The sequence below is a fragment of the Nicotiana tabacum genome, chromosome 18, assembly GCF_000715075.1.
Source record: "Nicotiana tabacum cultivar K326 chromosome 18, ASM71507v2, whole genome shotgun sequence".
Taxonomy (NCBI): Eukaryota; Viridiplantae; Streptophyta; class Magnoliopsida; order Solanales; family Solanaceae; genus Nicotiana; species Nicotiana tabacum.
The window spans coordinates 136,471,831-136,498,035 of record NC_134097.1 but is presented as its reverse complement, the minus strand read 5'-3'; the positions used below and the strand labels follow the sequence as shown (position 1 = coordinate 136,498,035).

The window sequence follows — 26,205 nt, the reverse complement described above, 5'->3', positions numbered from 1 at the left end:
AAAAAATGGGTACAAGTTAAAAGTTTTTTAAAAAATGGATATAAGTTAAATGGGGGCGGGCGCCCCGTGCAATTTTTACTTGTTGGAGTATGTTTAAACCAAGATCCCTTTGTTTATTTTGTTTCATTCTAAGTAAACAAAAAAATAAAGATAACCTCAATGGATAAAAGAGAGAATATAGCGCTATATAAATCAGATCAAGCATTTGTTTCAGCTGCATATATATATATATATAGTGAGAAAGAAATTAATGGCCAAAACAATAGTTTTACTGATAAGGTCGTTATTATTTGTTTGGCACATATCCATTAGTCTTAGTGTATCACTCTAGTTGTAAAATTTCGTTGTCCTATAATTCTTTGTTCGCCACAAGGAGAAAGTAAAGGATTTCAATACATTATGCAAAACCAAAAGGTAAAATATCCTAGAACCAATTACGACAGATTAAGCTTTTTATTAATTAGCCACCTCGTTTATCTAGTCTAAGCAGGGGCAAATACATAGATAGCCATTCTCACGGATACTATTTAGAGATTAGCCAGTACTTATTTTGTCCTTAAATTTTACATTAAAAATCTTAAGTTCAGACAATTCATGACATTTTTGCCCAAAAAAATTAAACTAAAACTGAAATTCAGGACACATTGACTAATTCTTAAATAGCAGCCCTTTAGAGTGGCTACCTGGTGTCATTTCTACATCTAAGCATCATGGCCATCAGCTATACAATTGACATAAGCGATTGAGAGTAGTTGTTGAGAAGTTTTACATTAGTAAAGTAGAGGGAATCAATCCATGGATATGAATCTGACACAGTGGGACTATACCCAGCTATGCTTACCAATGCATCAAAGACAGTGTCTATATGTGGACGTTCATCAGCGGCAGGACGCACACATGATTGTATAAGTTGTGTCATTCTAGTGCCAGTGTCTATCTATTTCAAAGCTTTCATGAACAATGGATCTTCGATTCAACTTTGCAATATAATAACCTGGATGATACTTATCCTTCCACTTGCGCTCCTTTTTGGTTATCAACTCGAGAAGAAGAACGCCAAGTTCAAACACAGTTGGGAAGCCTGATCTGCAAAATACCAATAAAATTGGTCTCGTTTCACTCTAATGATTGGAATGACTCTATACGTACATCTACACAGTGGTTGTGAACCTTACACATCAAACAATAATTGGAGTGTACATCTAAAGATATTCAATGCCTCTAAAGTTTACACTAGAGATTCAAAGCTAGTAGAAACAAATACTATATGATTTTATTATGACAAGATTGCATTTTCAGTGTCCAGCTGGCAAAAATGGTTATCTTATGCTTAAGGTATAGAAATTTCAAACACAAATTGTGGTGGTGAAAAAAGTTAAACAATAGAAGATGGAAAAATCTATAAAGAGCACAAGAGAATGACAACAAAAGCTAAAAAGACGACTAACTAAGTGCGGGGTAAATCCTTAACCAACCAGTACCAGAAGTTAAGGAACCAAGAAAAGGGAAGAAATGTATAAGCTAGCGAGACCACACCAGAAGATGGATTAAGACCTGAACCAAGTTAAACGTATTAAAGACGAGCTCCTACAAATTTTGAGGGAGAGAGCGAGAGGAAAGAGAACGAATATGATATTTCAATCAATTGCTTATCAGAATTCACGAGAATAACTTTGCTGGTCTTCATACATTCTTGAGAAACAGAATCAACAACATCAACATACCCAGTGTAATTCTACATAATAGGATCTGGAGAGGGTAGAGTGCACACGGACCTAACCCCTACCTTTGTGGAGGTAGAAGGGTTATTTTTAACAAACCCTCGACTCACGGAAAGCATAAGCACAACAATAACGAAAAAGGAATACGGTAATGTAGAAGCCATGAAAAGAAACAGTAACAACAACAAATCCATGAAAGAAGCTGTAACAACTAACAACAGCAAAGTAATAAGACTACCGAAGAGAGAGAAACAACATGTAGTACTAGAAATCTAAAAATAGGAAAATACGAGACTACGTACTAATACTAATGGTATGGAAAAGAAGAACGCTCGATTACCACTACGCTCCTACCCTAATACTCGATCTCCCCACCTTTCTATTAAGGGTAATGTCCTCGCCTCCTCGGTAAGCTAAAGATGTGATATGTCCTGCCTAAACTTAACCATTATCATAGAATTAGATATATTGAAGCAGATGTCTGAAAAAGTGTGGGTTAGAGAAGCATTTGATTCAGATCATGTCCTCATAGGTATGGAAGTGCCTTCGGGAGGTTAGAGTATTATGACTAATTTAAAGTATTCAATTATTTTTAAGGAGAGAAAATATGCAAATGAGTTCAGAAGTACCTTTGTTTTGATATGCAAGGATAAAGATAATTGAGGTTGCACAAACCATCGTCTTCTCAAATTTATGAGTCATACTGTGAAATTTCAAAAAAGAGTAATAAAGCATAGATTAAAAAATTATTACAAGGACGATAGAAAATCAGTCCAATTTTATGCCTGAGATCTACAGTAAAAGCTATAAATTTGTAAAACAAATAGACCAAAACAATAGCGAGAAGAAAAGGGATATGACAAGATTTTATTGACTTAGAAAAAGCATATGATTAGAGTGCCAAGAAAAGTCCTTTAAGGTGGTGCTTGACTAGAAAAGAAATCATCTTAAATATATTATATACCTTAAAAGATACATTTTCTTTTATCAGATACCTGAAAATATTTGTATAAAGAAGCTGAAACAAAAGAAAGAGTCCTTCACCAGCACAAAAAAGAGCCCAAAATAGAGAAGGTTCCTAGTTGGTTGGAAGTCGTTTAACGTCATGAAGAAGTGAAAATCTTAAGATGATACAGGTGGGTAGAAAGACAAGGAAATGTAGGCACTGACTAACAGTCAGTAGAAGGGGCTTCTTGGTTTGTCAATCACTGATGTTGCCTTCGAACAGTAAAGCGATACAGGAGGCGGATAAGGAGTAGCAACTCTACAGCTACAGAGTCACAGGTCACTCATAGCTTCAGCGTTCATCAGAGAACCAGTTCGCTGTAGTTCTCTAAAATGGATGGCAACGGGGCAGAGTAGGGCATGCAGGCGGGGTAAGCTAGACTCTTCTGAAAAACGCTATCGGAAATGTCCGACCACCCTAAGTTGAAAGAGAGCTTGAAAAACATGATGTTTCTTCTTCTATAATGACATTGAGTAACAAACCCAATGCATCTCCAAATATGTTAAAGTTTTGGAAAATAGAAATCTGAACTTATTTTTACTTCAAAATCCAACAACTGATGGACCTTATCCTATCTTTCCGAGGCAAGCGCCAAAATATAGCAAGTCCAACATAATTTGAAATAACAGGTAACCTCGATTACGTGCTAGCAAAAAAGCTAAAAGGGTTGAAAAGCAAACTTAGGGAATGAAACAAGAGCTCTTTCAAAGATCTTGAGAGGAGAAAGGATGAGGTGAATGCAGGCAAGTTTTCAGATGCAGTTGGAAGATGTGGCAAAGAGAGATTTCTTTGAGAAAAAATCAAGGTTTCTATAGCTGACTTGCGGAGAGAATAACACAATTCTTTCAATCGAGAAGCTAGCTGTTGATGATAGCATTTCAGAAAATGCATAAGTCACCAAACAAGAGACAGAACATTTCAGAAAACCTAGAGGACAAGAATTTATATTTAGGGACCGAGATGCGGAGACCAAGTTTAGTTTGGAAGATAAGCCAAGAATCTCATAGGAGGAAAGAAACTGGTCACAGACACAACATGTGCAACCAGTGGCGGACCCAGGATTTTTATCAAACGGTTTCAAAATGCAAAGAAGCAAATATACAAAGAGGTCAACAAAAACTATATATTAATAAAATATATTATTACAATTGTCCTCTACAAGTTTTCATTTTCTGAAACGTATTCATAATAGTCTCATCAGAAATGGTGTAAATATTTTTCTTTCTACATAAGGTACCAAACAACCGCTCATGAATTCGTCATTCATTCGGTTTCGCAATTCACTTTTGATCAACTTCATCGCCGAGAAAGTTCTTTCAACTGTAGCAGTGGCAACTGGTAGAAGCAAAGCAAATTTCACAAGGCGAAACACAAATGAATAATTCAAATGCTTCTTTGTCTTAACTAGTGTTTTAGAAAGATCAACAAGTCCATGTAGATTTGAGAACCTTTCGTCAAAATCACGAACATCAACAATATAAGTTTCAAGTTGATTCTTGAGCGTAACCATTATATTCTCATCAAAATCGCCAGGATACAATTCAGCCATCATCAATATCTTGTTTATGTCAAAACTGGAAAATGAATCAACTGGATTTAAGCACGCTACTCCAACAAGCAAGTTCGTTGTCACCTCATTAAAACAAGCATTGAGTTCTTGAACTTGCCAATCAATAATCTTAAAAATTATATCAACACGATAGTAATGTAAAATAGTATAATCAACAACTTTACGTCGAGATCTTCCGGAGTTAACATAGAAGTCATCAAAGTTTGGTATCAAAATATTATACTTGACACAAAATGCAGACACCTTATCAATAAGTAAACCCCATTCTTCTTCTCTTAGCTTTTGCAACCGTTTCTTTGCCGCTTCAACAAGTAGAATAGCATTTGCAATATCTTGCTCCTTTTTTTGTAAGGATGTATTAAGCTCATTTGTGATCTCCAAAACATCTCTCATTAGGTGCAACATGAAAGCAACCTCAAATGTTTGACAAGTGCTAAGATATCCCTTTACCTTAGCTCTTTCTTCTAAAGTCCAGGCATCAACAACGATAGTATCAAGAACATCAATAATTGAGCCAAACATAGAAATAAAGTTCTTAAAAGATTTGTAGTGCGAACCCCAACGAGTATCGGCAACTCTGGCAAGACCAAGTTCTTGATTCAAACCCCGACCAGTTTCAAGTTCACCCATGTCTAATGCCTCTTGAACTTTTTCTGCTTGAGATTCTCGAAGATCATCCATACGTTTGTAAGAACCTCCCACTATATTCAATACATTAGAAACCAACAATACAAGTTCTCCCACTTCAAGACACTTTTTGGATACCGCAACAAGAGTCAATTGAAGTTGGTGTGCAAAACAATGAATGGAATAAGCGGATTTACTTTCTTGTTGAATCAAAGTTTTGAGGCCACCTAAATCCCCTTGCATGTTGCTTGCTCCATCATAGCACTGTCCACGCACATAAGATAAACTCAAAGAATGTTGAGCAAGGTAATCAGCAATTGCTTCCTTTAAACATAAACCACTAGTATTACGAACATGAACAATCCCAATAAAATGCTCCACCACAGATCCACATCTATTAACATATCGCAAGACAACAGCTAATTGCTCCTTGCGTGATACATCACATGATTCATCAACTAGCAATGCAAAAAAGTCTCCATTTAGATTGTCCATGATTGCTTTAACTGTTTCAATTTTACATGCAATGATAATGTCTTTTTGAATTTTATGAGAGGTCAACTGATCATTCTTTGGAGCCTTTTTCAACACAAGATCACGAATTTTATCGCACCTCTCTGCATTGCATGAAAGAATCTCAAGAAAGTTTCCCTTATTTAATGATGATTCATCTTCACGATGTCCACGGAATGCCAATCCTTGATTCAATAGGAGTCTTACAACCTCAATTGAAGCCTTCAAGCGAATTTTGTATTCGAGCTTTGTTTGACTGGATTGCCTATCAAATGAAGTTTGAATTGACTGTTTTTGTTTTAATAGATCTTCACATTTCCTTTTTGCATGATTATGACTACTGCTCGACTTACCAACATGCATATCGAATCTCTTCGAATCTCTTCTTTTTTGCCAACTCTTAAATCCTAAACTTGAAAATACATCGCCTCCACCTTGATGAATTTCTTCATCTTGAAACAAGTAACAACACAAACAATAAGCTGCATCTTCTATCACTATACTCCAACCAATTACCATATTCATCAAACTATTTATGATTGAAACGACGCTTTAAGCCCGAAAAATCTCTTTGAGGAAACTTATGATGTCGGGGTTGGCAAGGACCTCTTCGAAGATATTCTCTTCTAATCTCATCACGCTCATTTGGATGATAATCTCTAATGGGTATTCTCTCCTTTGGATCAGTTGGTAAAGAATCAAGACTATTCCTTGTCTTTGTCTTTTAGAGGATTGAGGTTGCTCTTCTAATTGGTTCAAATTTTGTTCTATGGGAGCAGCAATTGGAGAAGATGAACTTGGTTGTGGCAACTTGGGAGATGCTGGAGGGTAAAATCTCCTCATTGTAACACAAACTGGATTACCAAATTAGAATTAGAATTAGAAGAATAATTTTGTATATGTTTAACCTTAAATTTAAACTAGAAGAATTAATGTGGCCGAAGACAACACAAGTAACTATCACTCATCAGATTACGGAACTTTGCGATGAAACTTTCATTCATGGATAATAGCAAAGGTGAAACCCGATAGTGAGAATTTGTTATATCATATTCATCACCTTGGACATACAATAATAGGCAAAATTTTAAATAGTAATCCTAATTTGACAGTCTAATAAAATGCAATCAAAAGAGAAAAAGTGAAAAGACTTTTTCTAATAATCTGTTTCAACATTTCAACATAGTCTAATAATCTGAAAAAGGATTTCTCAAACTAGACTTTTTATACTTTCATTATACTCAAACTGAAAAAGGATTTCTCACTCAAAAGTCAAAACCAACAACAACAATCTAAAATTTTCCATAACTAAAGAGAAAAAGTGCTAACTTCTCAATATAAGCAAATTTATTACTCTCAATTTCTTAGCCAAAACCCATTAAAATAATCTGAATTTTTTTCCAAAGCATAAATTACAAAAATCAGCAAAATAAGCAAGTGAGAACTGAGAAACCTGATAGTGACAATTGACGGGGTAGGGCTGACGGCGACAGACGGAGAGAGGCGACCCAACGAGAAGCGGCAGTGGCTTATGGCTAATGGAGGAGACAACTATGAAGCAATGTTCTTTGAAATTGAACTACAACAGTCAACAAAGAGAAGGAAGCACATAAAGGTGAAGGAAATTTATTGGGATTAAATCTTTATGCAAAAGAGGAATAAATACTACAAATTGGAAAACTAGAATTGGTTCTTATTGATCACCTGATACCAAGATTACGCCCTTTGTCTTTGAGGGAGATGACCTTCTCAGCAGGGGCTAACGGAGGAGGCAATTCTCTTTGAAATTGAAGAGAGAGAGAGAATGAGAGAGAGAGAGGCATCGAGGGCTTAAGATTAGAGATTTTGATCTCTAATCTCAAAGATCATATGTGACTAGAGGGCAGAGGGGCTAACGACGTCGTTTTTATGGGAAAAGTAACCTATTTTAAAAAAACAAAAATAGAGGCCATATGTGACTAGCTGGTTTCGAACTCAGGACCATGTGGAAAATTTGAACCCTCTTTACCAGCAGGCTAGGCGATTTACTTGTTTGAAGCGGGTTCAAAATTATATTTATACCTTTACTTTTTTGAAGACAGAAAAAATATACCTATATACACAGTGTTACTTTTCGACGAAGCGGGTTCGTATGAACCCTCTTAACTCCATATGGGTCCGCCCCTGTGTGCAACTGGTGCTATCTATGCATAAGAGAAATGCAAAGTAACTACCACATAATTTTTGTATTGCAAGGTGACAGTTAACCTCTGGGTTATGTTCCTGAACATGTTCAAGTTGAAACAGGTATTGCCAAAATCTCCAAAAGAGCTATTTATTTGCTGGAATAGAAAAGGTATCACCAGGAAGAAAAGAAGGCTGTGGAACAAAATACCTACATGCATCTGGTAGATAATTTGGAAGGAGAGGAGCCTCAAGTGTTTGGAAAGTAGACACAAACCTATCTATAAAATCAAGTTTGAATGCATATGTCTGCCGTCATTTTGGTGTAAAATGTTCTAATAGAGGACAAAGAAGAACTCATAGAGTTCATTACTGTTATACAAGACTAGGAAGTTTTCCTTTTGTGCTCATGTAAATACCCACGCACACAGTACCTCGCAGTCTAAGTAGGTTAGTATATGAGGTAGTCAGGTGCAACCTTTTGTTGTATAGCACCTTCTTGGTGCTGCTTATCCATAAAAGCTTTACTTTTACCTGATTAAAAGAAAGAGATGTGTATAACGAAGCTTTCGCAAGTGCGAACCGTAGAAAAAAAGACAAATTGATTTTCTTATGATAGCAAATTTACAGCAGAAATCATCGTTAAACTCGTACCTGTTTACCTAGCTATGGACGAACTAACCAAAAGTATACAGGATGATGTACCTTGTTGCTTGCAGATGAAATAACATAAGAGTCAACAAAAATTTACTCCAAAGTCCAAACTGTAAGAGTTTTAGGGCAAGTAGAAGAAAGACAAAATATATGCACTATAATCTCAGCCCAAAAACATTATAAGGGAGTGATATTGAAACTCCAAACCACAATATCCACAAGATCAAACATCATAAAAATGTGGAAGTTAAGATGAAAGTACGATAAGACAACAATGAACACGATTACAAAGGATCATATTTTGTATAGCGTGAAAGAAAGACAAGACAAAATAAGAGAAGGTGGCCTGGGTAGACCTCCATATCCATCGAGTTGTAGGTCCAAAAAATATGATGATTGAAGATAATAAAAGGGACAAGACAGACCTAAAATCACATGAAAGTAGGTCTTGAAAGAACCATAATCGGCCTAAATCGATATAACTTAAATAAAAAAAGAACGCAATGAAAGCAAATGGATTCATATAGGCGAAAAAACTAGTTGGGATTAACATTAGCTCTTGTTTTTTGGTCAAAAGACAGAATTCTCGCTAGATGCATGTATGTTTGCGTATGATAAGTATAATCTAGTGTTCCATTTCCCCAAAAAAAGGCACTTAATCTTTGAATAAAATACATATGGGCAAATAGAATAGACACGCACTCAAAGGTGTGGTGTACGGACAATAACAGGAGCAGTAATACAACTTATGGAGTAATAAAGATGTACAGATACCTGAGGCAGTGGCAGAATTGTAAACCCCAAGTGTCTGCGGGAATGCATTGACTCTAAAGTCCAACAGCTTAATGTTATATTCCTGCATCGAAAAAATAAATAAACAACATGTAGAAGATATTCTCAAGGGGGGAATCAGGGGATATGACACTGAGAGACACGGAATAGCATTTCAGACCTCATCCATCATCTATCAGTACAACCATTACACCAAACATCAAACTGCTTCCGGCTTAATGTTATCAGGAGCAGTGCATAATCAGTTGCCACCTTCATTCGCTCCTTCCACCCAAATTCAGCTAAAAGTGTGTAACAGAGTGTTAGCAAGTGCAAGAAACAACTAATTATTCAGACTCCCCTTAGTCAACAAAGTTCAAGTAAGTCAACACCAGAACGAACTGCATCGCACAAGGGTGTCTTGAACTTCATATCATAAACTACAGCGAGCTTCTTGTCAAAACAAAAGCCAATCAACTTCATCAAGCAAGGATGAGACTCAAATTCTGACCTTTCAAGTAATACAATTTCATCCTGTTGCAAAGTCACAAAATTAGTGAAATGACAACACAGACAGAATCAATCAGTGAAATATAGCATTTACTCACCCAGAATTTTCGTGGATACAAATCATAGCTTATCACCCCAGGAAAGATAAAATCCCATGTTTTGACAGTAACCTCCCGCATTCCTTCACCGTCATCTATAAACCCCCGGAACAATCTGCCATATCCAATGTGCTGGATAAAATTCTCTTGACAGAACCCATTAGTGATCTTCTCCAACTCATCATGGCTCAAATTTTTTGCATCGCCCACGTTGAAACCTTGAGAAGGACCCCTGCATATTGTGTTCATGTTAGCTTAGCCGCTAACAGGAAAGATGTGGAATGATCTACAAAACTAATGTCCAGTAAGGACTGTTATAATGGTGAGTAAAATTAAACAAGGATCGTTATATGGTGATTAAAACAACAGAAAGATTGTTTAATTCAAGGTCATTTTTTGTCTTGGAACACTCTTTGCAGATCGCAAAATGCAAAGTTTTAATAGTAAAGGGCAAATGATGCAATAAGTTCTGAAGAGTTTTATACCACACATGACACAACACATCAAAGGGATTAAAAAGTAATTCGAGCATAAAACCTTATGTTTGCAACATAATTTAAGCTGTACATTACTAATTTGACAACTCCTAAAGACACATCACAGTTATGAGCATTAGCATTCAAGATTCCAGTGTTCCACGAAGGACCACTAGGCTCCCCGTTCACACAATCATCTGGAATTTCCAACACCTCCAATGGGCATCCGTTCATTAAAAACAGTACAGTTTACTAGTAAAAAAAAATTCTGGAAGCACGTGTATACTTAAAGACTCCTGATTATACCTAGGATTTAAAAAGAGATTAAATCAAGTAAATAAATAAATAAGGAAGAGTGCGTGCTGTGATATAAATTGAAGAACAAGAGAAGTAGGTGTCCTAAATAATCGTACAAAATAATAGAGGGGAAGAAAGATTACTCCTTTGCAATCGCATCGTAGTCTTCTAGAGCACGTTTATAGTTTTGAATGAAATCATCTGGATCAAGCCGGCCACATCTAGCCATAGGCGAGCTTCGAATATTCTCTTTCATAGAGAAATATGTAGCTGTCTAGGTTTCCCAATTCGAGCAAGAAAGCCTCTACGTCTATGTCGTCCGCCATTTTTGCATGTATCTGAGCGATTGGGCCGAGAAGACTCTTTTGAGTCTCCAATATAATCACGCGTTTGCTTTTTCTTTCTCCATTTTTTTACTACACAATTTTAATTAAGAAAATATAAACACCTTTGAGAGTGTCTTTTTCTTTGTGTGTGTGAAGGTTTTACTATTTTTAGGACCAGTCCGGTCATGCATTTTATCAAAATAAATTTGAATTTTATTTGGCAAACATATATTTGGTCATAGATTTTGCCATAAATTTTGCCTATATTTTGGTCAAATTCCAAAAGCAGCTCAATAGTTGATTTTGGGCCAAAATATTACTATTATATTTTTTTTAAATTGCTCATATTTTATAAAAAAGCCCACCATTTATTATTTTGTAACAATATCGCTTCGTCTTCTAGGTCATCTGATTATCATGTAGTTCATTATAAAAATGATAATTTTGTATCAAATTTATTTATGTTCAAGACTATGGTTTGCGATAATATAGTGAATATTATTGATAATGATACTATTGGGTATTTGTGATAGTTTTTAGAACTTGTAGGTATAAGTCATATTTCATATTTTTCCAAAATAAATTTAGGAAATATGCTTTGAAAACTAATGTCCAAACACATTTTCATCTTCAAACCAAACTTCACTCGAATCAGATTTTTCAAAACAAATTTGGGAATCTAAGGCCAAACGCTAGCTTAGACTATTTATATATATTTTTTTTAAAAAAATTTCAGGAAATAACATGCTTACTATGCAATAGCTTGCAAATTATATGTAAATTGTACTAGATATGTCCGATGCGACGAGCTCTTGATTAGAGGGACTGCCGGTAAGGAAAATCGATCCCAAAATCCCCTTATAAAAATGACGCATCCAACTAACTCAGTCAAACCCTTGTATACTTGTGGTGCAATTTTTAAAAGTGCATTTTCTACTTCTTTTATTTTTTTTAATTTTTTTTTTTGGTATTTGATAGGAATTCTGGTGACTCTGGTTAGAACTTTTTCTTGGTCACAATTCGGTTGAATTTAACAGTCGAAATTTGATAAATATCTAACCAAAAATATGGTAAATTTAAAGGATTGAAACTGCTAAAAATATATTTAAGGAACCATTTTAAACGTACCCAAAATATGAATAATGACATAACTTTGAAATTGAAAGATAAAAGAGAGAAAGAAGTGGGAGAGGAAGAAAGCTATGGCGAACAAGCTGCTTAGCGAAATGGGTCTTCCCAAATCTATTGCCAACATTTTTACTGCTCGTAACCTTATTACTGCTAAGGTCTCCTTTTAACCCTTTCTTTCTTTGTTAATTTTACTTATGCTAAATATATTTACACTTTTTTTTTCAAGTGTAAGAATCTTTGCTGCCTCTGAATTCTTCATTCATTAGCATTGTGAGCCTGTTTTAGTTCTTTGTGTTCTTCAAATTTACGTATGGAATGTACAGTTTCATCCCTAAGTTTGATCCTATTCAGAAGGGCAATTATGTTCAAAGATTGATATATCTAAGTGTAACAATGTCTATTAACACATGTTGAGGTGCAAATTTTAACACCCAATGACTAGTTTTTGGCTTTTTAAACTAAATTTAGTGTCTACTTCTAATGTTTTATGATTAAAAGAGCTCATTTTTGTTAAATTCATCATTTTGGTGTTTTCTTGAAATTCATTGGTTGAGGGAAGATGTTGTGTGTGTAGGGGGGGGGGGGGTTGTTATGGTGATGAGTAGTGAAATATAGGAAGTGGGAACACTGTATTAGATGAATGTGCAAAGGAATTTGGTATTTGATATGAATGGACCTTGGGCCTAACTCAACCCCAAAAACTAGCTTGTGAGGCGAGGATTGCCCAAGACCATATAAGGAGACCAAGATACCCATAACCCACCGATGTGGGACACAACTCAACACCCTCCTCACGCCTAGGCCTGCAACTGGAGCGTGGACAATATAAATGGGGGCCCAACATAGGTAACAATAAATTGGGATGGGCCTGGCTCTGGAAGGAAGAAGAGAGTAATTGAGCAAAGCTTGGAAAATATCGAATCCATTTCTTCATGTACTGTACATGTGTATATATATACATTACTTAACCACTAACTACCTAATAATATATTAGTTGTTGGCTGTACATGTGGCCCACTAACTAACTTCTAACATCCTAACTAACTTCTACACTATGCATTATTCTCAACACTCCCCCTCAAGCTGAGTGATGGAAGAAGTCCTTCATTCCCAGCTTGCTAATCAAATACTCATGTTGTGGTTTGCATAGACTCTTGGTAAGCAGATCAGCAGGTTGTTCTTTAGTCCCTATATGTTGAGTCTGAATTTGACCACTCTGAATTTTCTCCCTTACAAAGTGACAATCAATTTCAAAGTGTTTTGTTCTTTCATGGAATATGGGATGTGCTGCAATCTGTATAGCAGCTTTGCTATCACAGAACAACTGTGCAGGGTTGTTCACTGCAACTCCAAGCTTTCTAAACAAACCAACTAGCCAAGTGACTTCAGCAACAGTAGCTGCCATACTCCTGAATTCTGATTCTGTAGAGCTCCTGAAAACTGTGCTTTGTTTCTTGGACTTCCAAGAGATTATAGCTTCACCAAACTTAACTATATAACTAGTAATAGACTTTCTTGTTTCCACACATGAACCCCAGTCTGAATCACAATAGGCAACTAGTTCCTTGTTACCTTTTGCTGGCATAAACAGTCCCAAATTTGCAGTTCCCTTGATATACTTGACTACTCTTATAGCTGCTTCCATATGTGACTGCTTAGGAGCATGCATATGTTGACTCAATACTTGAACAACAAGGCAATGTCTGGCCTTGTCATTGTCAAGTACAGCAATCTGCCAACCAGTCTTTGATAGCTTCCTGGGTCCTCAAGTTGTGCATCTGTAGAGGCTTCCCCTTTGTTCATATATTCATCAAATGCTACTGAATTGAGTTTATGATTAAACTCAAGAGGTGTAGCAACAGGCTTACCACCAGCCAATCCCTGCTCAGACACTAGCTCAAGAGCATATTTCCTTTGATCCATAAGAATTCCTTCTTTAGATCTAGAGAACTCAATTCCCAGAAAGAACTTTAATTCTCCTAAGTCCTTCATGTTGTACTTAGCTTGCAAGTCTGTCCTCACTTGATGAATAAGCTCCACATTGTTCCCAATGACCAACAGGTCATCAACATACACTAAGATTACTATCAGATCACCACCTACCCTTTGTGTGATAAGAGAGTAATTATAATGAGATTGAACAAATCCCATGTCCTTGAGAGCGGAAGTCAGCTTCAGGTTCCACTGTCTAGGATCCTGCTTGAGACCATACAAGGACTTATGCAATCTGCATGCTTTCTTCTGATGACACTCCCCCTGGCTGGCAAAGCCATCTGGAATTCCGTATATAGACCTCCTCAAGAAGGTTTTCTTAGAGAAATGCATTGTGCACATCCATTTGAAAAATGAACCAACCAGATGCTGCAGCCAAAGCCACCACAGACTTTACTGTCACCATTTTGGCCACAGGAGAGAAAGTCTCTTTGTAATCCAACCCTTCAAACTGACTATACCCCTTAGCAACCAGTCAAGCCTTATACCTCTCCACCTTCCCAGTGGACTTATATTTGACTTTGAACACGCACTTACAGCCAATAGGAGTCTTGCCAGGAGGCAGATCAACAATGGACCATGTCTAATTTCCTCAAGAGCAGCAATTTCAGCCTGCATGGCTTCTATCCACTTAGGATCAGTGCTGGCCTCAACATTGGAAGTAGGTTCAGACACAACAGAGTATGCAGCAATACAAGCCTGATAGGCAGGAGACAACTTGTCATAACAGATATACTGGGAAATGGGATAATTGCAGACTGCTCCTTTGGAGGGTACAACATAGTCTTTTAACCATATAGGAGGAATAGAGGTCCTAGATGATTTCCTAATAGGAGGAGGAGCAGCAATGGGAGAAGGACTGGATAATGGAAGGTAAGAAGGTGGCTGAGGAGAATTAACTGATGGACTTGGAACAAAAGAAGGAGACTCAAGTGTAGGAGTTCTAGAAGAAGGGATGTACTGAGGAGAAGAACAATCAGCTTCTAACAAATCCAAAATAGGAAATAGAGGGGAAGAGCCAGATATGTCATACTTAAAAGGAAAGACATCCTCTTGAAAAACAGTGTCCCTGCTTACAAAGAATAGTTTTGAGTGAAGACCATATAGAATGTATCCCTTTTGCACAGGAGAATAGCCAAAATGGACAGCAGGAATAGCTCTGGGGCTAAATTTATCAAATTTGCTAGTAGAGGTGGCATAGCATAGACTGCCAAAGACTCTCAAGTGCTGGAGAGATGGGACCTTGCTATAGAGTTTCTCAAATGGGGAAGTTCCTTTCAACAAGACAGTAGGCAATCTATTCAAAAGATAGACTGCTGTAGAAACACACTCACCCCAGAACTAGAGTGGAACAAAGGCTTGAAACCTCAACTCTTCAAGGCTCTTGCCATGTTAAGAATAGACCTCTGTTTTCTCTCAATTGTACCATTCTGCTGAGGTGTATAGACACAGGAACTCTGATGAATAATTCCATGCAACAACAAGAGACTAGTTACCTGCTCATTGAAGAACTCAGTACCATTGTCAGGCCTAAGACACTTAACCTTGTTATCAAATTGAGTCTGAACTAGTGCTAAAAACATTTTCAGCACAACAACAGATTCTGCTTTTGTGTTCATTAAGAAGATCCATGTGTACTTAGAGAAATCATCTACCAATGTCATAAAGTATCTTTTACCATCATGAGTTGGAACCCTGTATGGACCCCAGACATCAGCATGCACAAGTTCAAAAGGAAGAGTAGAACAAAAAATGCTCTGAGGAAATGGAAGTCTAGATTGCTTAGTAATAGGACACATTGTACAATGATGATCTTGCATAGGAATGTAAGGTAAACTACTAATTTTTTGTAGAACTTTCAGAGGTGCATGTCCTAATCTCTTGTGCCACAAAGACGCATTACAATTCTTAGTAGGCTTAGGAGGAACTGCCTTATTGAAACTAGAGATATTATTTAGAGAATATGCTAGATTGTTACTGTGCTTGCATTCAGCTGTTTCAGGAATATCTGGCTTCAAGATGTAGAGTCCACATTCTTCCTTACCAATCTCCATTACCTTCCCACTCAAGAAATCCTGAAAAAGACATAAGTAAGGAAAGAATGCAACAAGACATCTTAACTCCTTTGTAAGTTTTGAGACTGAAAGCAAGTTGTATTTGAAGTTTGGAATGTATAATACATTCTGTAATGATTTAGTTTTGAAGATTGTGGAAACTCCAGTGTGACTGATAGCAATCTGCTCACCATTAGGAAGATGAACCTTGTTATGGTCTATACTAGTCAGATCTTTGATTTCACTTAGTAGCTTGGAATTATGTACCATATGGTTGGAGGCCGCTGTGTCTACTATCCAGTTACCATTAACTAGATGAGACATGATGGTTCTTATAGTACTTGTGTTATTCATAATTGCTGCATTTGCCACTGATTTTACCTGCTTTCCTTTGTTCAGCATATGCAAAATCTGATCATATTGTTCTTGAGTAAACACTGGAGCAAGGGAAAATTGAGGAGTAGGTTGTGGAGTTGGCTGAGGAAGGTTAGAAGGTTGAAATCCTCGGGCAGTAAATGCATTGTTCACCTAAGGGCCTGAATAACCTCTTCTCTTGGCCTTGAAATCAGTAGGGTATCCATGGAGTTTATAGCAGGTGTCCTTGGTATGACCTTTCAAGTGACAGTAGTCACATTGTAGTGTAGGTCTCCCAAGACTATTTCTAGGTTTGAAGTTGCTATTTCCATTTCCTGCATTAGCTTTACTCATCAGTGTTGTTGAATCACTAATGCCAACACTTAGAGCTGCACTGTTTTTTCCTTTGACTCTCAACATTAACTACCATAGCATAGGCCTGGTTGACATTTGGAAGTGGTCGAATCATAAGAATCTGATCTTTAGCATTGCCAAAAGAATCATTTAAACCAGTCAAAAACTGATACGATTTCTGTTGTTGGAAATGTTCTGCATGTTGCTTGGATTTAGGACATCCACATGAAGGAGGAGGAGCTAAGGCTTCATACTCATCCCATAACTCTCTAAGTTTTGAGAAATATTCAAACACTGTTAGCAGATTTTGAGTCAATTTTGCAATTTCCTTGTGAAGATAAAATGATCTAGCAGCATTCACCTTATCAAATCTTTCACGAAGATCTTCCCAAACCTTGTGAGCATTAGATGCATAGATCACAGTGCTCAGTAAATTTGGAGCTACAATGTTCATTATTCATGCTAAAACAATAGCATTACATCGACCCCAAAGTTCATGAAGACTTGGATCATAAAGCTCCTTCCTACAGGTTCCTAGCACAAAACCTAACTTATTTTTGTCATGCAACACAATTTTCATAGATCTACTCCAAAGAGAGTAGTTTTCAGATCCTCGAAGCTGAATCGAGATGAGGACAACACCTTGAGTATCAGAAAGATGAATATACAAAGGATGATTGCGATGAACTAAGTCAGTATTCTGAGTATCATATGTAGGTGATGTAACTGTAGTCGAAGTAGACTCATTTTCATTAATCGCCATACTAATTTTGTAGACTTGTAGATTGAAGAGAGTTACTTAGTTGGTGAATTTGCTCAAAATCAGCAAACCCTAACTAGAAGAGGAGATCGTATCTTCAGCTGCACCTTGAACCAGATGAAACTGATTCTGGATTCGACTAGCTCAATTGTATCTTCTCCTTACTCGTCTGCCATTGTTGAACCCACCGGAATTAAGCCGAAGCTCTGAGGTGAGGATTGCCCAAGACCATATAAGGAGACCAAGATACCCATAACCCACCGATGTGGGACACAACTCAACACCCCCCTCACGCCTAGGCCTGCAACTGGAGCGTGGACAATATAAATGGGGGCCCAACATCGGTAACAATAAATTGGGATGGGTCTGGCTCTGATACCATGATAAGAATGGACCTTGGGCCTAACTCAACCCCAAAAGCTAGCTTGTGAGGTGAGGATTGCCCAAGACCATATAAGAAGACCAAGATACCCATAACCCACCGATATGGGACACAACTCAACAGTATTGAGTATTGGTGTAGCTAATTGAAGTGAAAAACTAGTGATGCTTTTATTTTGGATGTTTATTGATTTGATATTCTGAGGTGTTCAAGATGTTAATAAGAAGACATTTTATGTAGTTTTAAGTCAATCAAAAACTTTCAAACAAGAAAAATACTTTCATAGTTTTTTACACTAAACCAGATGAAGTATTTATGAATCTGTTCATTGCTCTGATAAGCACTAATGACTTATCCCAAGCACGTGTCTTACTGCCTATGCTGAGTGCGAAAATGAGATCACACAAGGAAAAAGTCTTTTTTATATGGAGCACCTTTAGTTTCTTATTTTCCCGCAGGTACTTGTTTCCTTATATCAACAAGACACTGGTGTGCATGTGTGTTTCATTAGATTCTGATTGTTGCTTTCATATTTCAAGTGTGCATGTGTGTTTCATTTTTCCTTATAATTTTGTACCTTGGTTTAAATGCAGTATATATTTTCACCTAGAACACGGTGAGAGGATCAATTTTATGTATCCTGTTTTGAACCTTATTAACTTCCTGACAAATTGCTTTCAATTTGTTTCCATTAATTTATGTTTGTTCTATGGTCCCAGGACGTATTGTCATTGACAGAATTCGAGTTGATGGAATTGTTAGATGTGGATTTAGCTGTAGTAGCATCAGCAGTGGCACACATCAGTGAAATTACATGTCCTCCTTACCAAACTGTAAGCTTATAAAGGCAAAATCCATTGTTCATTTCTTCAAGAGGAGATGCAATCTCACTTTTCCCCCTCCTCTTCCTGTGACAGGCACTTTCATTGCTGGAACAGAGGGTTCAAAATGAGAGAATGGCTGGCCATCTTCCAACTTGTCTAAAAGGACTCGATAATGCTTTGTGTGGTGGAATTCCTTTTGGTGTTGTGACAGAGTTAGTGGGTCCAGCAGGCATTGGTAAAACTCAGGCACGATTGTCTACTTCGAACTTCAAACAAGCTTGCTTTCCGAACTTCTACATTACTTTTTAATTTCCTTTTTAGTGGTTGGTTGGGCCTTTTGGGGTTGCTTGAAGTTTCTTCGCTTCTATCTAATGTGATTGCCTGCTGAAAAGAAATGCTAAGTGGAGTACATCGAGAGACATTTCATATTCTTTAATCTGATATCTTCCCATAATAGTGCCCCTTCCCCGGACCCTACGTGAACGCGGGATGCTTTGTGCACCGGGCTGCCCTTTTTTCTATCTTCCCACAATAGTGCTATGGTGTTTCCTTGCTTTTAAACCATTTGTTGCCTTTGGTAAACTTTTGATTGAGCTTCTTCTGTCTTAAATTGCAGTTCTGTTTGAAGCTTTCGTTATTAGCTTCTCTTCCATCAAGTTATGGCGGCTTAGATGGTTCAGTAATTTATATCGATACAGAATCCAAGTTTAGCTCAAGGAGGTATTTTCACTTTTCAGGCTTGAAGGGGAGCCTTGGCCTAACCGATAAATTTGATGTCATGTGACCAGGAGGTCACGGGTTCGAGCCGTGGAAACAGCCTCTTGCAGAAATGCAGGGTAAGGTTGCGTACGATAGACCCTTGTGGCACGGCTCTTCCCCGGACCCCGCGCATAGCGAGAGCTTAGTGCACCGGGCTGCCCTTTTTTAGGCTTTTGGTACTGAGGTTGCTGTGTTATAATTGGAAGTACTGACAATTCTGTTTCTCAAGTGTCTTCCCAGGATGATAGAAATAGGATATAATAGCTTCCCCGAAGCATTTCACGCTGAAGGGATGGCACAGGAGGTATGCAGCATTTTGTCTAGTGCTTTCTGCCATAATTTTTGAATAATTTAGGACTTTGAAATGACAACCGTGAACAAGGGAGCGAAAGGTTTTAAGTCAGTTTCTAATTTGAGTCTATAAATTGCTTGCGAGCCATGAAACGGTCATGGTAGGATGCAAGGTCTAGATCTCCAGTCTTTTCTATAACTTGGTGCATAGATAATCATGATGACCATTTCTAAGTTGACTTTTCTCCTTTAATGATTGACTTGAAGATGTCTATAAACACGTCTCTTCCATGCTCAACTATATCGGTGTGTCTTTGCTAAAATGATGGTGAAAGGGAAAAATAAAATAAAGAGTCGGACATCTTTTAATTTTGCAAGTCAACTATGCCAGAGCATGTAGTATAGCAGACCCTTTGACATATGTTGATGCTGATGCACCCTTTAATGTTTTTCTGTGCAATACATTGAGTTGAAGAGTTTAGTGAGGATGTTCCCCCTTTTGATGTTGCAGATGGCTGGAAGGATCCTAGTTTTAAGACCGACATCCCTTTCTGAATTCACTGATAGGTTTGTTGCAGCTTTACCTATGTGCTGTTATTCTGAGTTTTGATGCAATAGTACAACAACAACAACAACAACAACCCAGTATAATCCCACTTAGTGGGGTCTGGGGAGGGTAGTGTGTACGCAGACCTTACCCCTACCCTGGGGTAGAGAGGTTGTTTCCAAATAGACCCCCGACATCCTTCCCTCCAAGAACTTCCCACCTTGCTCTTGGGGAGACTCGAACTCACAACCTCTTGATTGGGAGTGGAGGTTGCTTACCATCAGAGCAACAGTGAACTTGCCAATATTTAGATTCTGGATTATAAAGTTGGAAGGAGTATGAGTCCGTTAATGAAATTGACTGTCTTTGTGTTCATCTTCTCTTCTCTGAAGGGTGGACTTAGGAGTTATATAGGTTAATACAGTTGGTTAGATGGTTCGGAGGAAAGCGGCTTTATTAGAAAATTAATTGTTTGGTGAATGATGGTCATGAACATGTTAAAGAGTAAATCCAATGGGAAGTCATATACAATATTGTGTTAAAGCCCGTATATCTCCGATTTTATAACAACCACGTGACTAACAAAACATCCATGCAGCATTTATATGTTGTGTTCACAATGCATGTATTTTATTTAGTTCCTGTACTATAATTTCTTTTTCCCTCTGTTTGATCGTACTGTTGTCCAAAACAACCCGTTCTTGGATAAAGTAATAATTCGTAATTTTTTTTAGAAAATCCCGGTATAGAAATAGTAGAAAATATACTTAAAAATAAGGTTCTTTAAAGTGACGCCCAGATTCTAGCTTTCATAACACTCATCCTCAATTGTGGCCGGCATTGACTGCTGTCCAAAGCAGCCTCTTAACTTTGCCATTCAGATTCTAGCTTTCGTAACACTCGTCCAAATTGTGCAAGTATTGGAAGATTTCTTTTTTTACTAATTATAGTCTGTGTTTCTGTCAGCTTGCAGAAAATTAGAGTTTCACTATTTCAACATGGTGTGAAATTGCTGATCATCGACAGCATGGCTGCTCTTCTTGCAGGGTAATTCCTTTTTCACTTTTCCTGCGTAATTTCTCAACATGTACTTCCTTTGAAGTACAACTTCTACTGGAGTTATAAACTTTTCCCCTAATATCCACTTGAAAAAATTGTGAATATCTTGGTAGTCCAGATAACATCTGTCTGAGTGCTTTTAGCTCCCGTTTGACCATAGATTTTGGTTAATTTTTTGCAAAAAAAAAATTGAAAATATTGTTTGTTCATGCAATTTCATCAGTTTTTGAAAGAAAATTGAATTTTACCAGTTTTTGGGTGAAAATTTTCTTCCGCTCACAAAGCTTCAACTTTTTTCCAAATAAAATGCATGTCCAAACACAACTTCAACTTCCAAAAATTATTTTTTCTCTTTTCAAGTTTCAACCAAATCTATGTCCTAAAGCTAGCTTAGATTTGTGCTCTTAGGTTCTTTACAAGAATAATGTGTTATGCAGTATCAGATTCTATTGCTTTTCTAGGAAAATTTATGCAATCATTCTCAATGTGAAAATTTGGTCTCAATACATACTGTGTCTGTGGAATTCATGGTAACCTGGTTTTGTTGGGAGTTTATTCTATAATATCTTTGATTATGCGAAAACAGAGATTTGACACGTGGTGCTCAGAATCCTCTTCTTGCAGTTGGTGTGATTTCATGTTATGTGGCAATGCTGGTTTAATAAATCTCTGAAAACTCAATAGCATTATACTGTTTTTCACATTGTCCTTTTCGCCATAGTGATACTCATGAACTTTTCACTCTCTTCAGTGAAGGTGTCCAAGGACCTCAGAGGCAACATTCATTGGGTTGGCATATATCATTTATTAAGTGAGAATATTGTCTTTCTGAATGAATATCGAGAATGTATCTCTTTCTTTTTACGCCAATCCAAGCAGGTGATCAATGTTCTATTCTAATCTGGTGTTGCTTCTTTGCCATTTTCAGATCAGTTGCAGAATTTTCACGAATTCCTATAGTAGTAACCAACCAAGTGAGATCTCAAAGTCGTGATGAAATTTCCCACTATTCTTTCCAAGGTATCGTGGTGCTCTAAAGTCGTTTGATACTTTTTCCTATAAAATAATGATGGGAGCTTTTCTTTGTTTTTCTTAAATAAAGAAATATATTTTGAGCGACAGTAGGATCATTGCCATAAATTGTGCTTGGTTCCATGTCACCATAGCATGTTTGGTTGCACATTCTTCCCTGAAATTAATGGGTAAAATGTGTTCATGTGCTAAACTTATGAAAATTTATTCATTTAAGAAGTAAATTAGAGGTTTCTGTTGAGATTATTATAAGATTCCGAGTTTGGTGTTTTACTGGAAGTGCAGAACTGATTCCTCTCTCTTGTTTGTCCGCATATATGGACTAAGCTGAACTATCTGGGCCCTCAACTCGATTCATCCCAGCCACATATATCTTCCGCCAGCTCAAGTCACCCCTACTATTATTCTGCAACGTTAAAAGTGAAGTTACCCTTTGCTTAGCTAAACACTGCCATCTCAAAACATCCCAATTGAAATTTAGTTTTACCCTAATTTAGAAAGTCTACTCCAGCTCATTACATTCCTTCTACCCTTGGAGTCATACTCGACCTCGAGCAAGCTGTTGTTAGATAAACTTTGGAAACTAAGCTTGATTACCTTCCTATCTTCTTGTGTTGCTTCTTTTGGAGGTAAATTTTCCTATTGTACAAGTATTTTCGCTGAAATTCCATTTGTTTTCTTTCACCAGTTTCCTTTGTAGTATTGCTATAGGTCGAGTCAAAATCTGTCCATCTGCTTCGGTGGACAGGAGAAGCTGTTGTAGAGATACACCCGGTCCAATCTTCATTTCAACGATCAAGCATGAAAATACAAGGTGTAGCTGAGAACTTTTGGGAAATTGTAGTGCATAAGCAACAGGTCCTACCTTTTGTGTTACTTCACACGACCCATAAAACTTTGGACACTGTTAAGAGTCTCCCATGTTGGTTGAGAAAATGGGTTGTGGTGTCTTTATAATAATTTGGGCAATCCTCAGTTATGAGCTAGCTTATGTGGGTTGAGTTAAACCCAGTGTCCTTTTTTAACATGGTACCAGAGGCATACACGTCCTTATTTTTTAACACGTAAAACTTCCTTTCAGAGCTGAGCAGAGTCGATTGTTCAGAAGCTTCCACAAATCTTGATTCTCGTCTTGTTGCTGCTTTAGGGATCCACTGGGCTCATGCTGTTAGTATTCGTCTTGTATTTGAATCAAGATCAGGTTTGATCTTCTTTTCTCAGAATTGATGATCCTGGACTTTTGTTTTGCTGTTAATTCTTCTGTCTTTATTCCGTGGATAGGAAATTTGTGTTTTTGTGGTCTTCAAACTCGCCGTGGTGCTCACCTTTGGTTCTGATGTGTCAGCACTCTGCTTACGTTGCAACCCATAAAATTAGCTCGAGTAAATAAGTGCTGTTACTATATTTTTGTTTGTTGGTCTTTAACCGACTACATGCTCTTCTGGATTCTGTTATCTGAAAAATCACTGCAGACAGATTATGCGAGGGAGAGGAGTTGATTGGTGTACAATTGGATGGTGGTCGGAAGTGGTCTCTTCAATAAAATTTATATCTTTGTATTCTCCAGGACATTTTTACTCCAAGCTTACGCCAAAAACCAGCACCTGATAATTAGCGGAATTTATTTATAATTCGGATAACAACCCACGGATATATAACTAAAAAAATCTTCTTTATCTGCTACAATGTACAATTATGTGACAAGCATTTCCTATCCTTAGAACTTTTGGAGAATAAAATGAAAGATTTGGAAGCAAAGAAATTCGCAAAAGTTATTATTTGTCTTGCGATAGGTCCTATTTTGCGCGGCATGCTTGGACACTACTGCAGAAGTAACTTCATGCTCATTTATGCTCTCAATATTTGTATTTCTTTCTTAGCATATCCTGAAGATGGAAGTTGGTTAGAGGGTTTCGATCCTTAGTATAGGGTCTTACAACTTGAATGGACAAATTATTGGCGGTGGTTCATAACTTCTAAGAAATGATACATTGAAGTCTCTAAATAAAGCTTACATTTATTTTTTCTGACTTAAGCTTTCTGATTCACGAGTAGACAGCAGATTATTAACATAGATAAATGGGAGTTGCTGATGTTCTCTTCCATCTTTCAGGTCAAAGGTTCATAAAATTAGCAAAATCTTCACTTTCTCCACCTCTTGCATTCCCTTTCAACATAACTTCTTCTGGGATTTCATTGCTTAATGATGATGGAGTGGAAATGCCAGGGCCAGATATACATACAATACATTGTCAAGGTCTGATTTAAAGTATACTACTTGCCTTTTTGTTTGTGGGTGGGGGGTGTTTTGGTAGTGGCGTTATTCCAATTTGTTGAAGCTTTTCAAGCGTACATCCATGACATAGAAAAGAAGACAATTTCATCAATAAACAAAAGGAAGAAACAAATCATTGATTAGAGAACAGTTCCAGGCTTCCTGAACTATATGGATTCAATTTTAGTTCACATGAGAAAAAACTTTTATGAATGCCATCATTTTTATGACAAATAACAACAGCCTTATGTTTGGCCTATTGCTTGGAAGTTGGAATCTCTATAGTTTCTGTCTAGTACATTTTGTCCGTTTCTCCCTGTAAGAGTTATAGTATCATCCAATAACGTAAATTCACGTGTTTCAAGTAAGTGTAAAATTTCAAAAATGTTATTTGATCGTATGTTGCTTCCTAGTTACTAGTATTGATAATCCTCATCAAATCTCTATACATAATGCAGGTCACAGCAGCATTATTACTGTTGGAAGCGAAATGATGCATTGAGCTCCAGAAGCAAAGCTCCCTGGCACATTCTTCCTTTTCTCTAAGTCCTCGGACTTTCACTTGGTTGAATCTTAAATCCCTTGATCATATATTTTTTAGGTGTAAATTCCATCATTTGACAAACAACAAATGATTAACTTTTACGTGAAAGATTCTGTTGGTAGTATGTGGACTCCTTCAAGTTAACGATTCACAATTCCTTCAGATCCATTCTGCTGATAGTACAGGCCACGGGAAGTAGTAACATAACTTGATGGCGCTTGCCCGTCTCACCTCCATTACATAGCTCATATTGTGTGGGTTTTCCTCTCTGCCCCCTTGAACAACTTGACCATATACTTACTGTTACAGTTATTCATTCCTTAATTTTGTTTATTCGGACACAAATCATGCTCTCTTTTTAACTGCCATACTGATGTGTATAAACTGTAATTCTTATTTGTGACCGAAGGGATGTTGATGTGCTTGTAGTTAATTATCTATATGGCTTTTCTAGTCCCAGAAATTGGTGTATTTCTCAACTTCCCTATATGACTGCAGTAGGAACTGCTCTGGCTTGCTTCTGTGTAACATGTTAGGATAACTAAACATTAGCAAATGTAGATTTATCGACGAAGCTTGTTATGGGGTTTGAATCCGGCCGCAAACAAAAGCTTTGTATTTATGTGGAGAAGAATAAAGGGACGACCCCTCATCCACCGAGTTTAGGATCGTGTGCCACCAACTCTCGAGGATTTCTCGGTTATCAGAAAAAGGATTATATCGATGAAACTTTTGCACTTTTCTTATATGTTTAACGGACTTAAAGCTCAGTATAATGAATTTTGCATTGTCAGTGTACAATAACTAGATATAGCAAGTTATCTGAAGATTTTCTAAGTAACTAACTCATGTTTAAGATTTACAACTACTTGTAGCTGGCTTTAAAGAATTACACAAACATTCATTTTTAGAACTGTTATTTAGGGATTAGCCAGTACTTATTTCGATTTAAAAATTTAAACTAAAAATCTTAACTCAAATTAAAATAGAAAACTAAATTCAGGACAAAGTGACTAATTTCTAAATAGCATCCTTCTAGAATGGCTACCTGGTGTCACTTCTACCTAAATAATCTAATGCTTGTTCAGAAGTTAAATCTATGTTAAACTCAACTT

At 37.1% G+C, this 26,205-nt stretch overlaps 3 protein-coding genes across 20 annotated transcripts; 1 reads left to right on the top strand and 2 right to left on the bottom strand.

Moving 5' to 3' along the window:
• Positions 1-542: 542 nt before the first annotated feature.
• On the bottom strand, positions 543-10,838 carry LOC107791432 (proline-rich receptor-like protein kinase PERK9). 16 transcript variants are annotated; one of them, XM_075237316.1, is made up of 9 exons: positions 10,550-10,831; positions 9,634-9,865; positions 9,418-9,559; positions 9,207-9,327; positions 9,029-9,110; positions 7,142-8,312; positions 6,891-7,016; positions 2,351-2,424; positions 543-1,086 (listed from the first exon to the last, which is right to left on the bottom strand). In XM_075237316.1, the coding sequence occupies exons 1-4, from the start codon at positions 10,660-10,662 to the stop codon at positions 9,215-9,217; spliced, it is 600 nt and encodes a 199-aa protein (XP_075093417.1). In that variant the 5' UTR covers positions 10,663-10,831; the 3' UTR covers positions 543-1,086; positions 2,351-2,424; positions 6,891-7,016; positions 7,142-8,312; positions 9,029-9,110; positions 9,207-9,214. The 16 variants fall into 16 exon arrangements, with proteins under 16 accessions (XP_075093417.1, XP_075093418.1, XP_075093427.1 ...); XM_075237317.1 differs by having other exon boundaries at positions 6,891-8,134; positions 8,255-8,312; XM_075237326.1 differs by lacking the exon at positions 6,891-7,016 and having other exon boundaries at positions 8,035-8,134; positions 8,255-8,312.
• On the bottom strand, positions 3,911-5,956 carry LOC142161652 (uncharacterized). The gene has a single exon (XM_075236391.1). The coding sequence runs from the start codon at positions 5,954-5,956 to the stop codon at positions 3,911-3,913; it is 2,046 nt and encodes a 681-aa protein (XP_075092492.1).
• Positions 10,839-11,822: 984 nt separating the features above from the next.
• LOC107791433 (DNA repair protein RAD51 homolog 2) lies at positions 11,823-25,553 on the top strand. 3 transcript variants are annotated; one of them, XR_012702318.1, is made up of 13 exons: positions 11,823-12,018; positions 18,479-18,592; positions 18,677-18,829; positions 19,200-19,303; positions 19,583-19,646; positions 20,145-20,200; positions 21,147-21,227; positions 21,991-22,050; positions 22,168-22,259; positions 22,983-23,085; positions 23,353-23,472; positions 24,385-24,528; positions 25,005-25,553. XR_012702318.1 is itself a non-coding variant. In XM_016613496.2 (12 exons), exons 1-12 carry the CDS (start codon positions 11,935-11,937, stop codon positions 25,046-25,048), a joined length of 1,050 nt encoding a protein of 349 aa, XP_016468982.1. In that variant the 5' UTR covers positions 11,825-11,934; the 3' UTR covers positions 25,049-25,553. The 3 variants fall into 3 exon arrangements, 2 of the variants coding, with proteins under 2 accessions (XP_016468982.1, XP_016468981.1); XM_016613496.2 differs by lacking the exon at positions 22,983-23,085 and having other exon boundaries at positions 11,825-12,018; positions 23,419-23,472; XM_016613495.2 differs by lacking the exon at positions 22,983-23,085 and having other exon boundaries at positions 11,826-12,018.
• Positions 25,554-26,205: the final 652 nt, after the last annotated feature.

What these genes read in the sequence shown, in the direction of transcription:
- LOC142161652 (XM_075236391.1), bottom strand. Translation starts at nt 5,956, where the DNA reads ATGGTAATTGGTTGGAGTATAGTGATAGAAGATGCAGCTTATTGTTTG.
- LOC107791433 (XM_016613495.2), top strand. Translation starts at nt 11,935, where the DNA reads ATGGCGAACAAGCTGCTTAGCGAAATGGGTCTTCCCAAATCTATTGCC. An exon ending in TGGCATATATCATTTATTAA is followed by an intron (nt 22,051 to 22,167) that starts GTGAGAATATTG and finishes TGCCATTTTCAG; the next exon opens with ATCAGTTGCAGAATTTTCAC. An exon ending in TGTATTTGAATCAAGATCAG is followed by an intron (nt 23,473 to 24,384) that starts GTTTGATCTTCT and finishes TCCATCTTTCAG; the next exon opens with GTCAAAGGTTCATAAAATTA.
- LOC107791432 (XM_075237329.1), bottom strand. Translation starts at nt 10,662, where the DNA reads ATGAAAGAGAATATTCGAAGCTCGCCTATGGCTAGATGTGGCCGGCTT. An exon ending in TGTATCCACGAAAATTCTGG is followed by an intron (nt 9,560 to 9,633) that starts GTGAGTAAATGC and finishes ACTTTGCAACAG; the next exon opens with GATGAAATTGTATTACTTGA. An exon ending in GTGCGATGCAGTTCGTTCTG is followed by an intron (nt 9,328 to 9,417) that starts GTGTTGACTTAC and finishes ACACACTTTTAG; the next exon opens with CTGAATTTGGGTGGAAGGAG.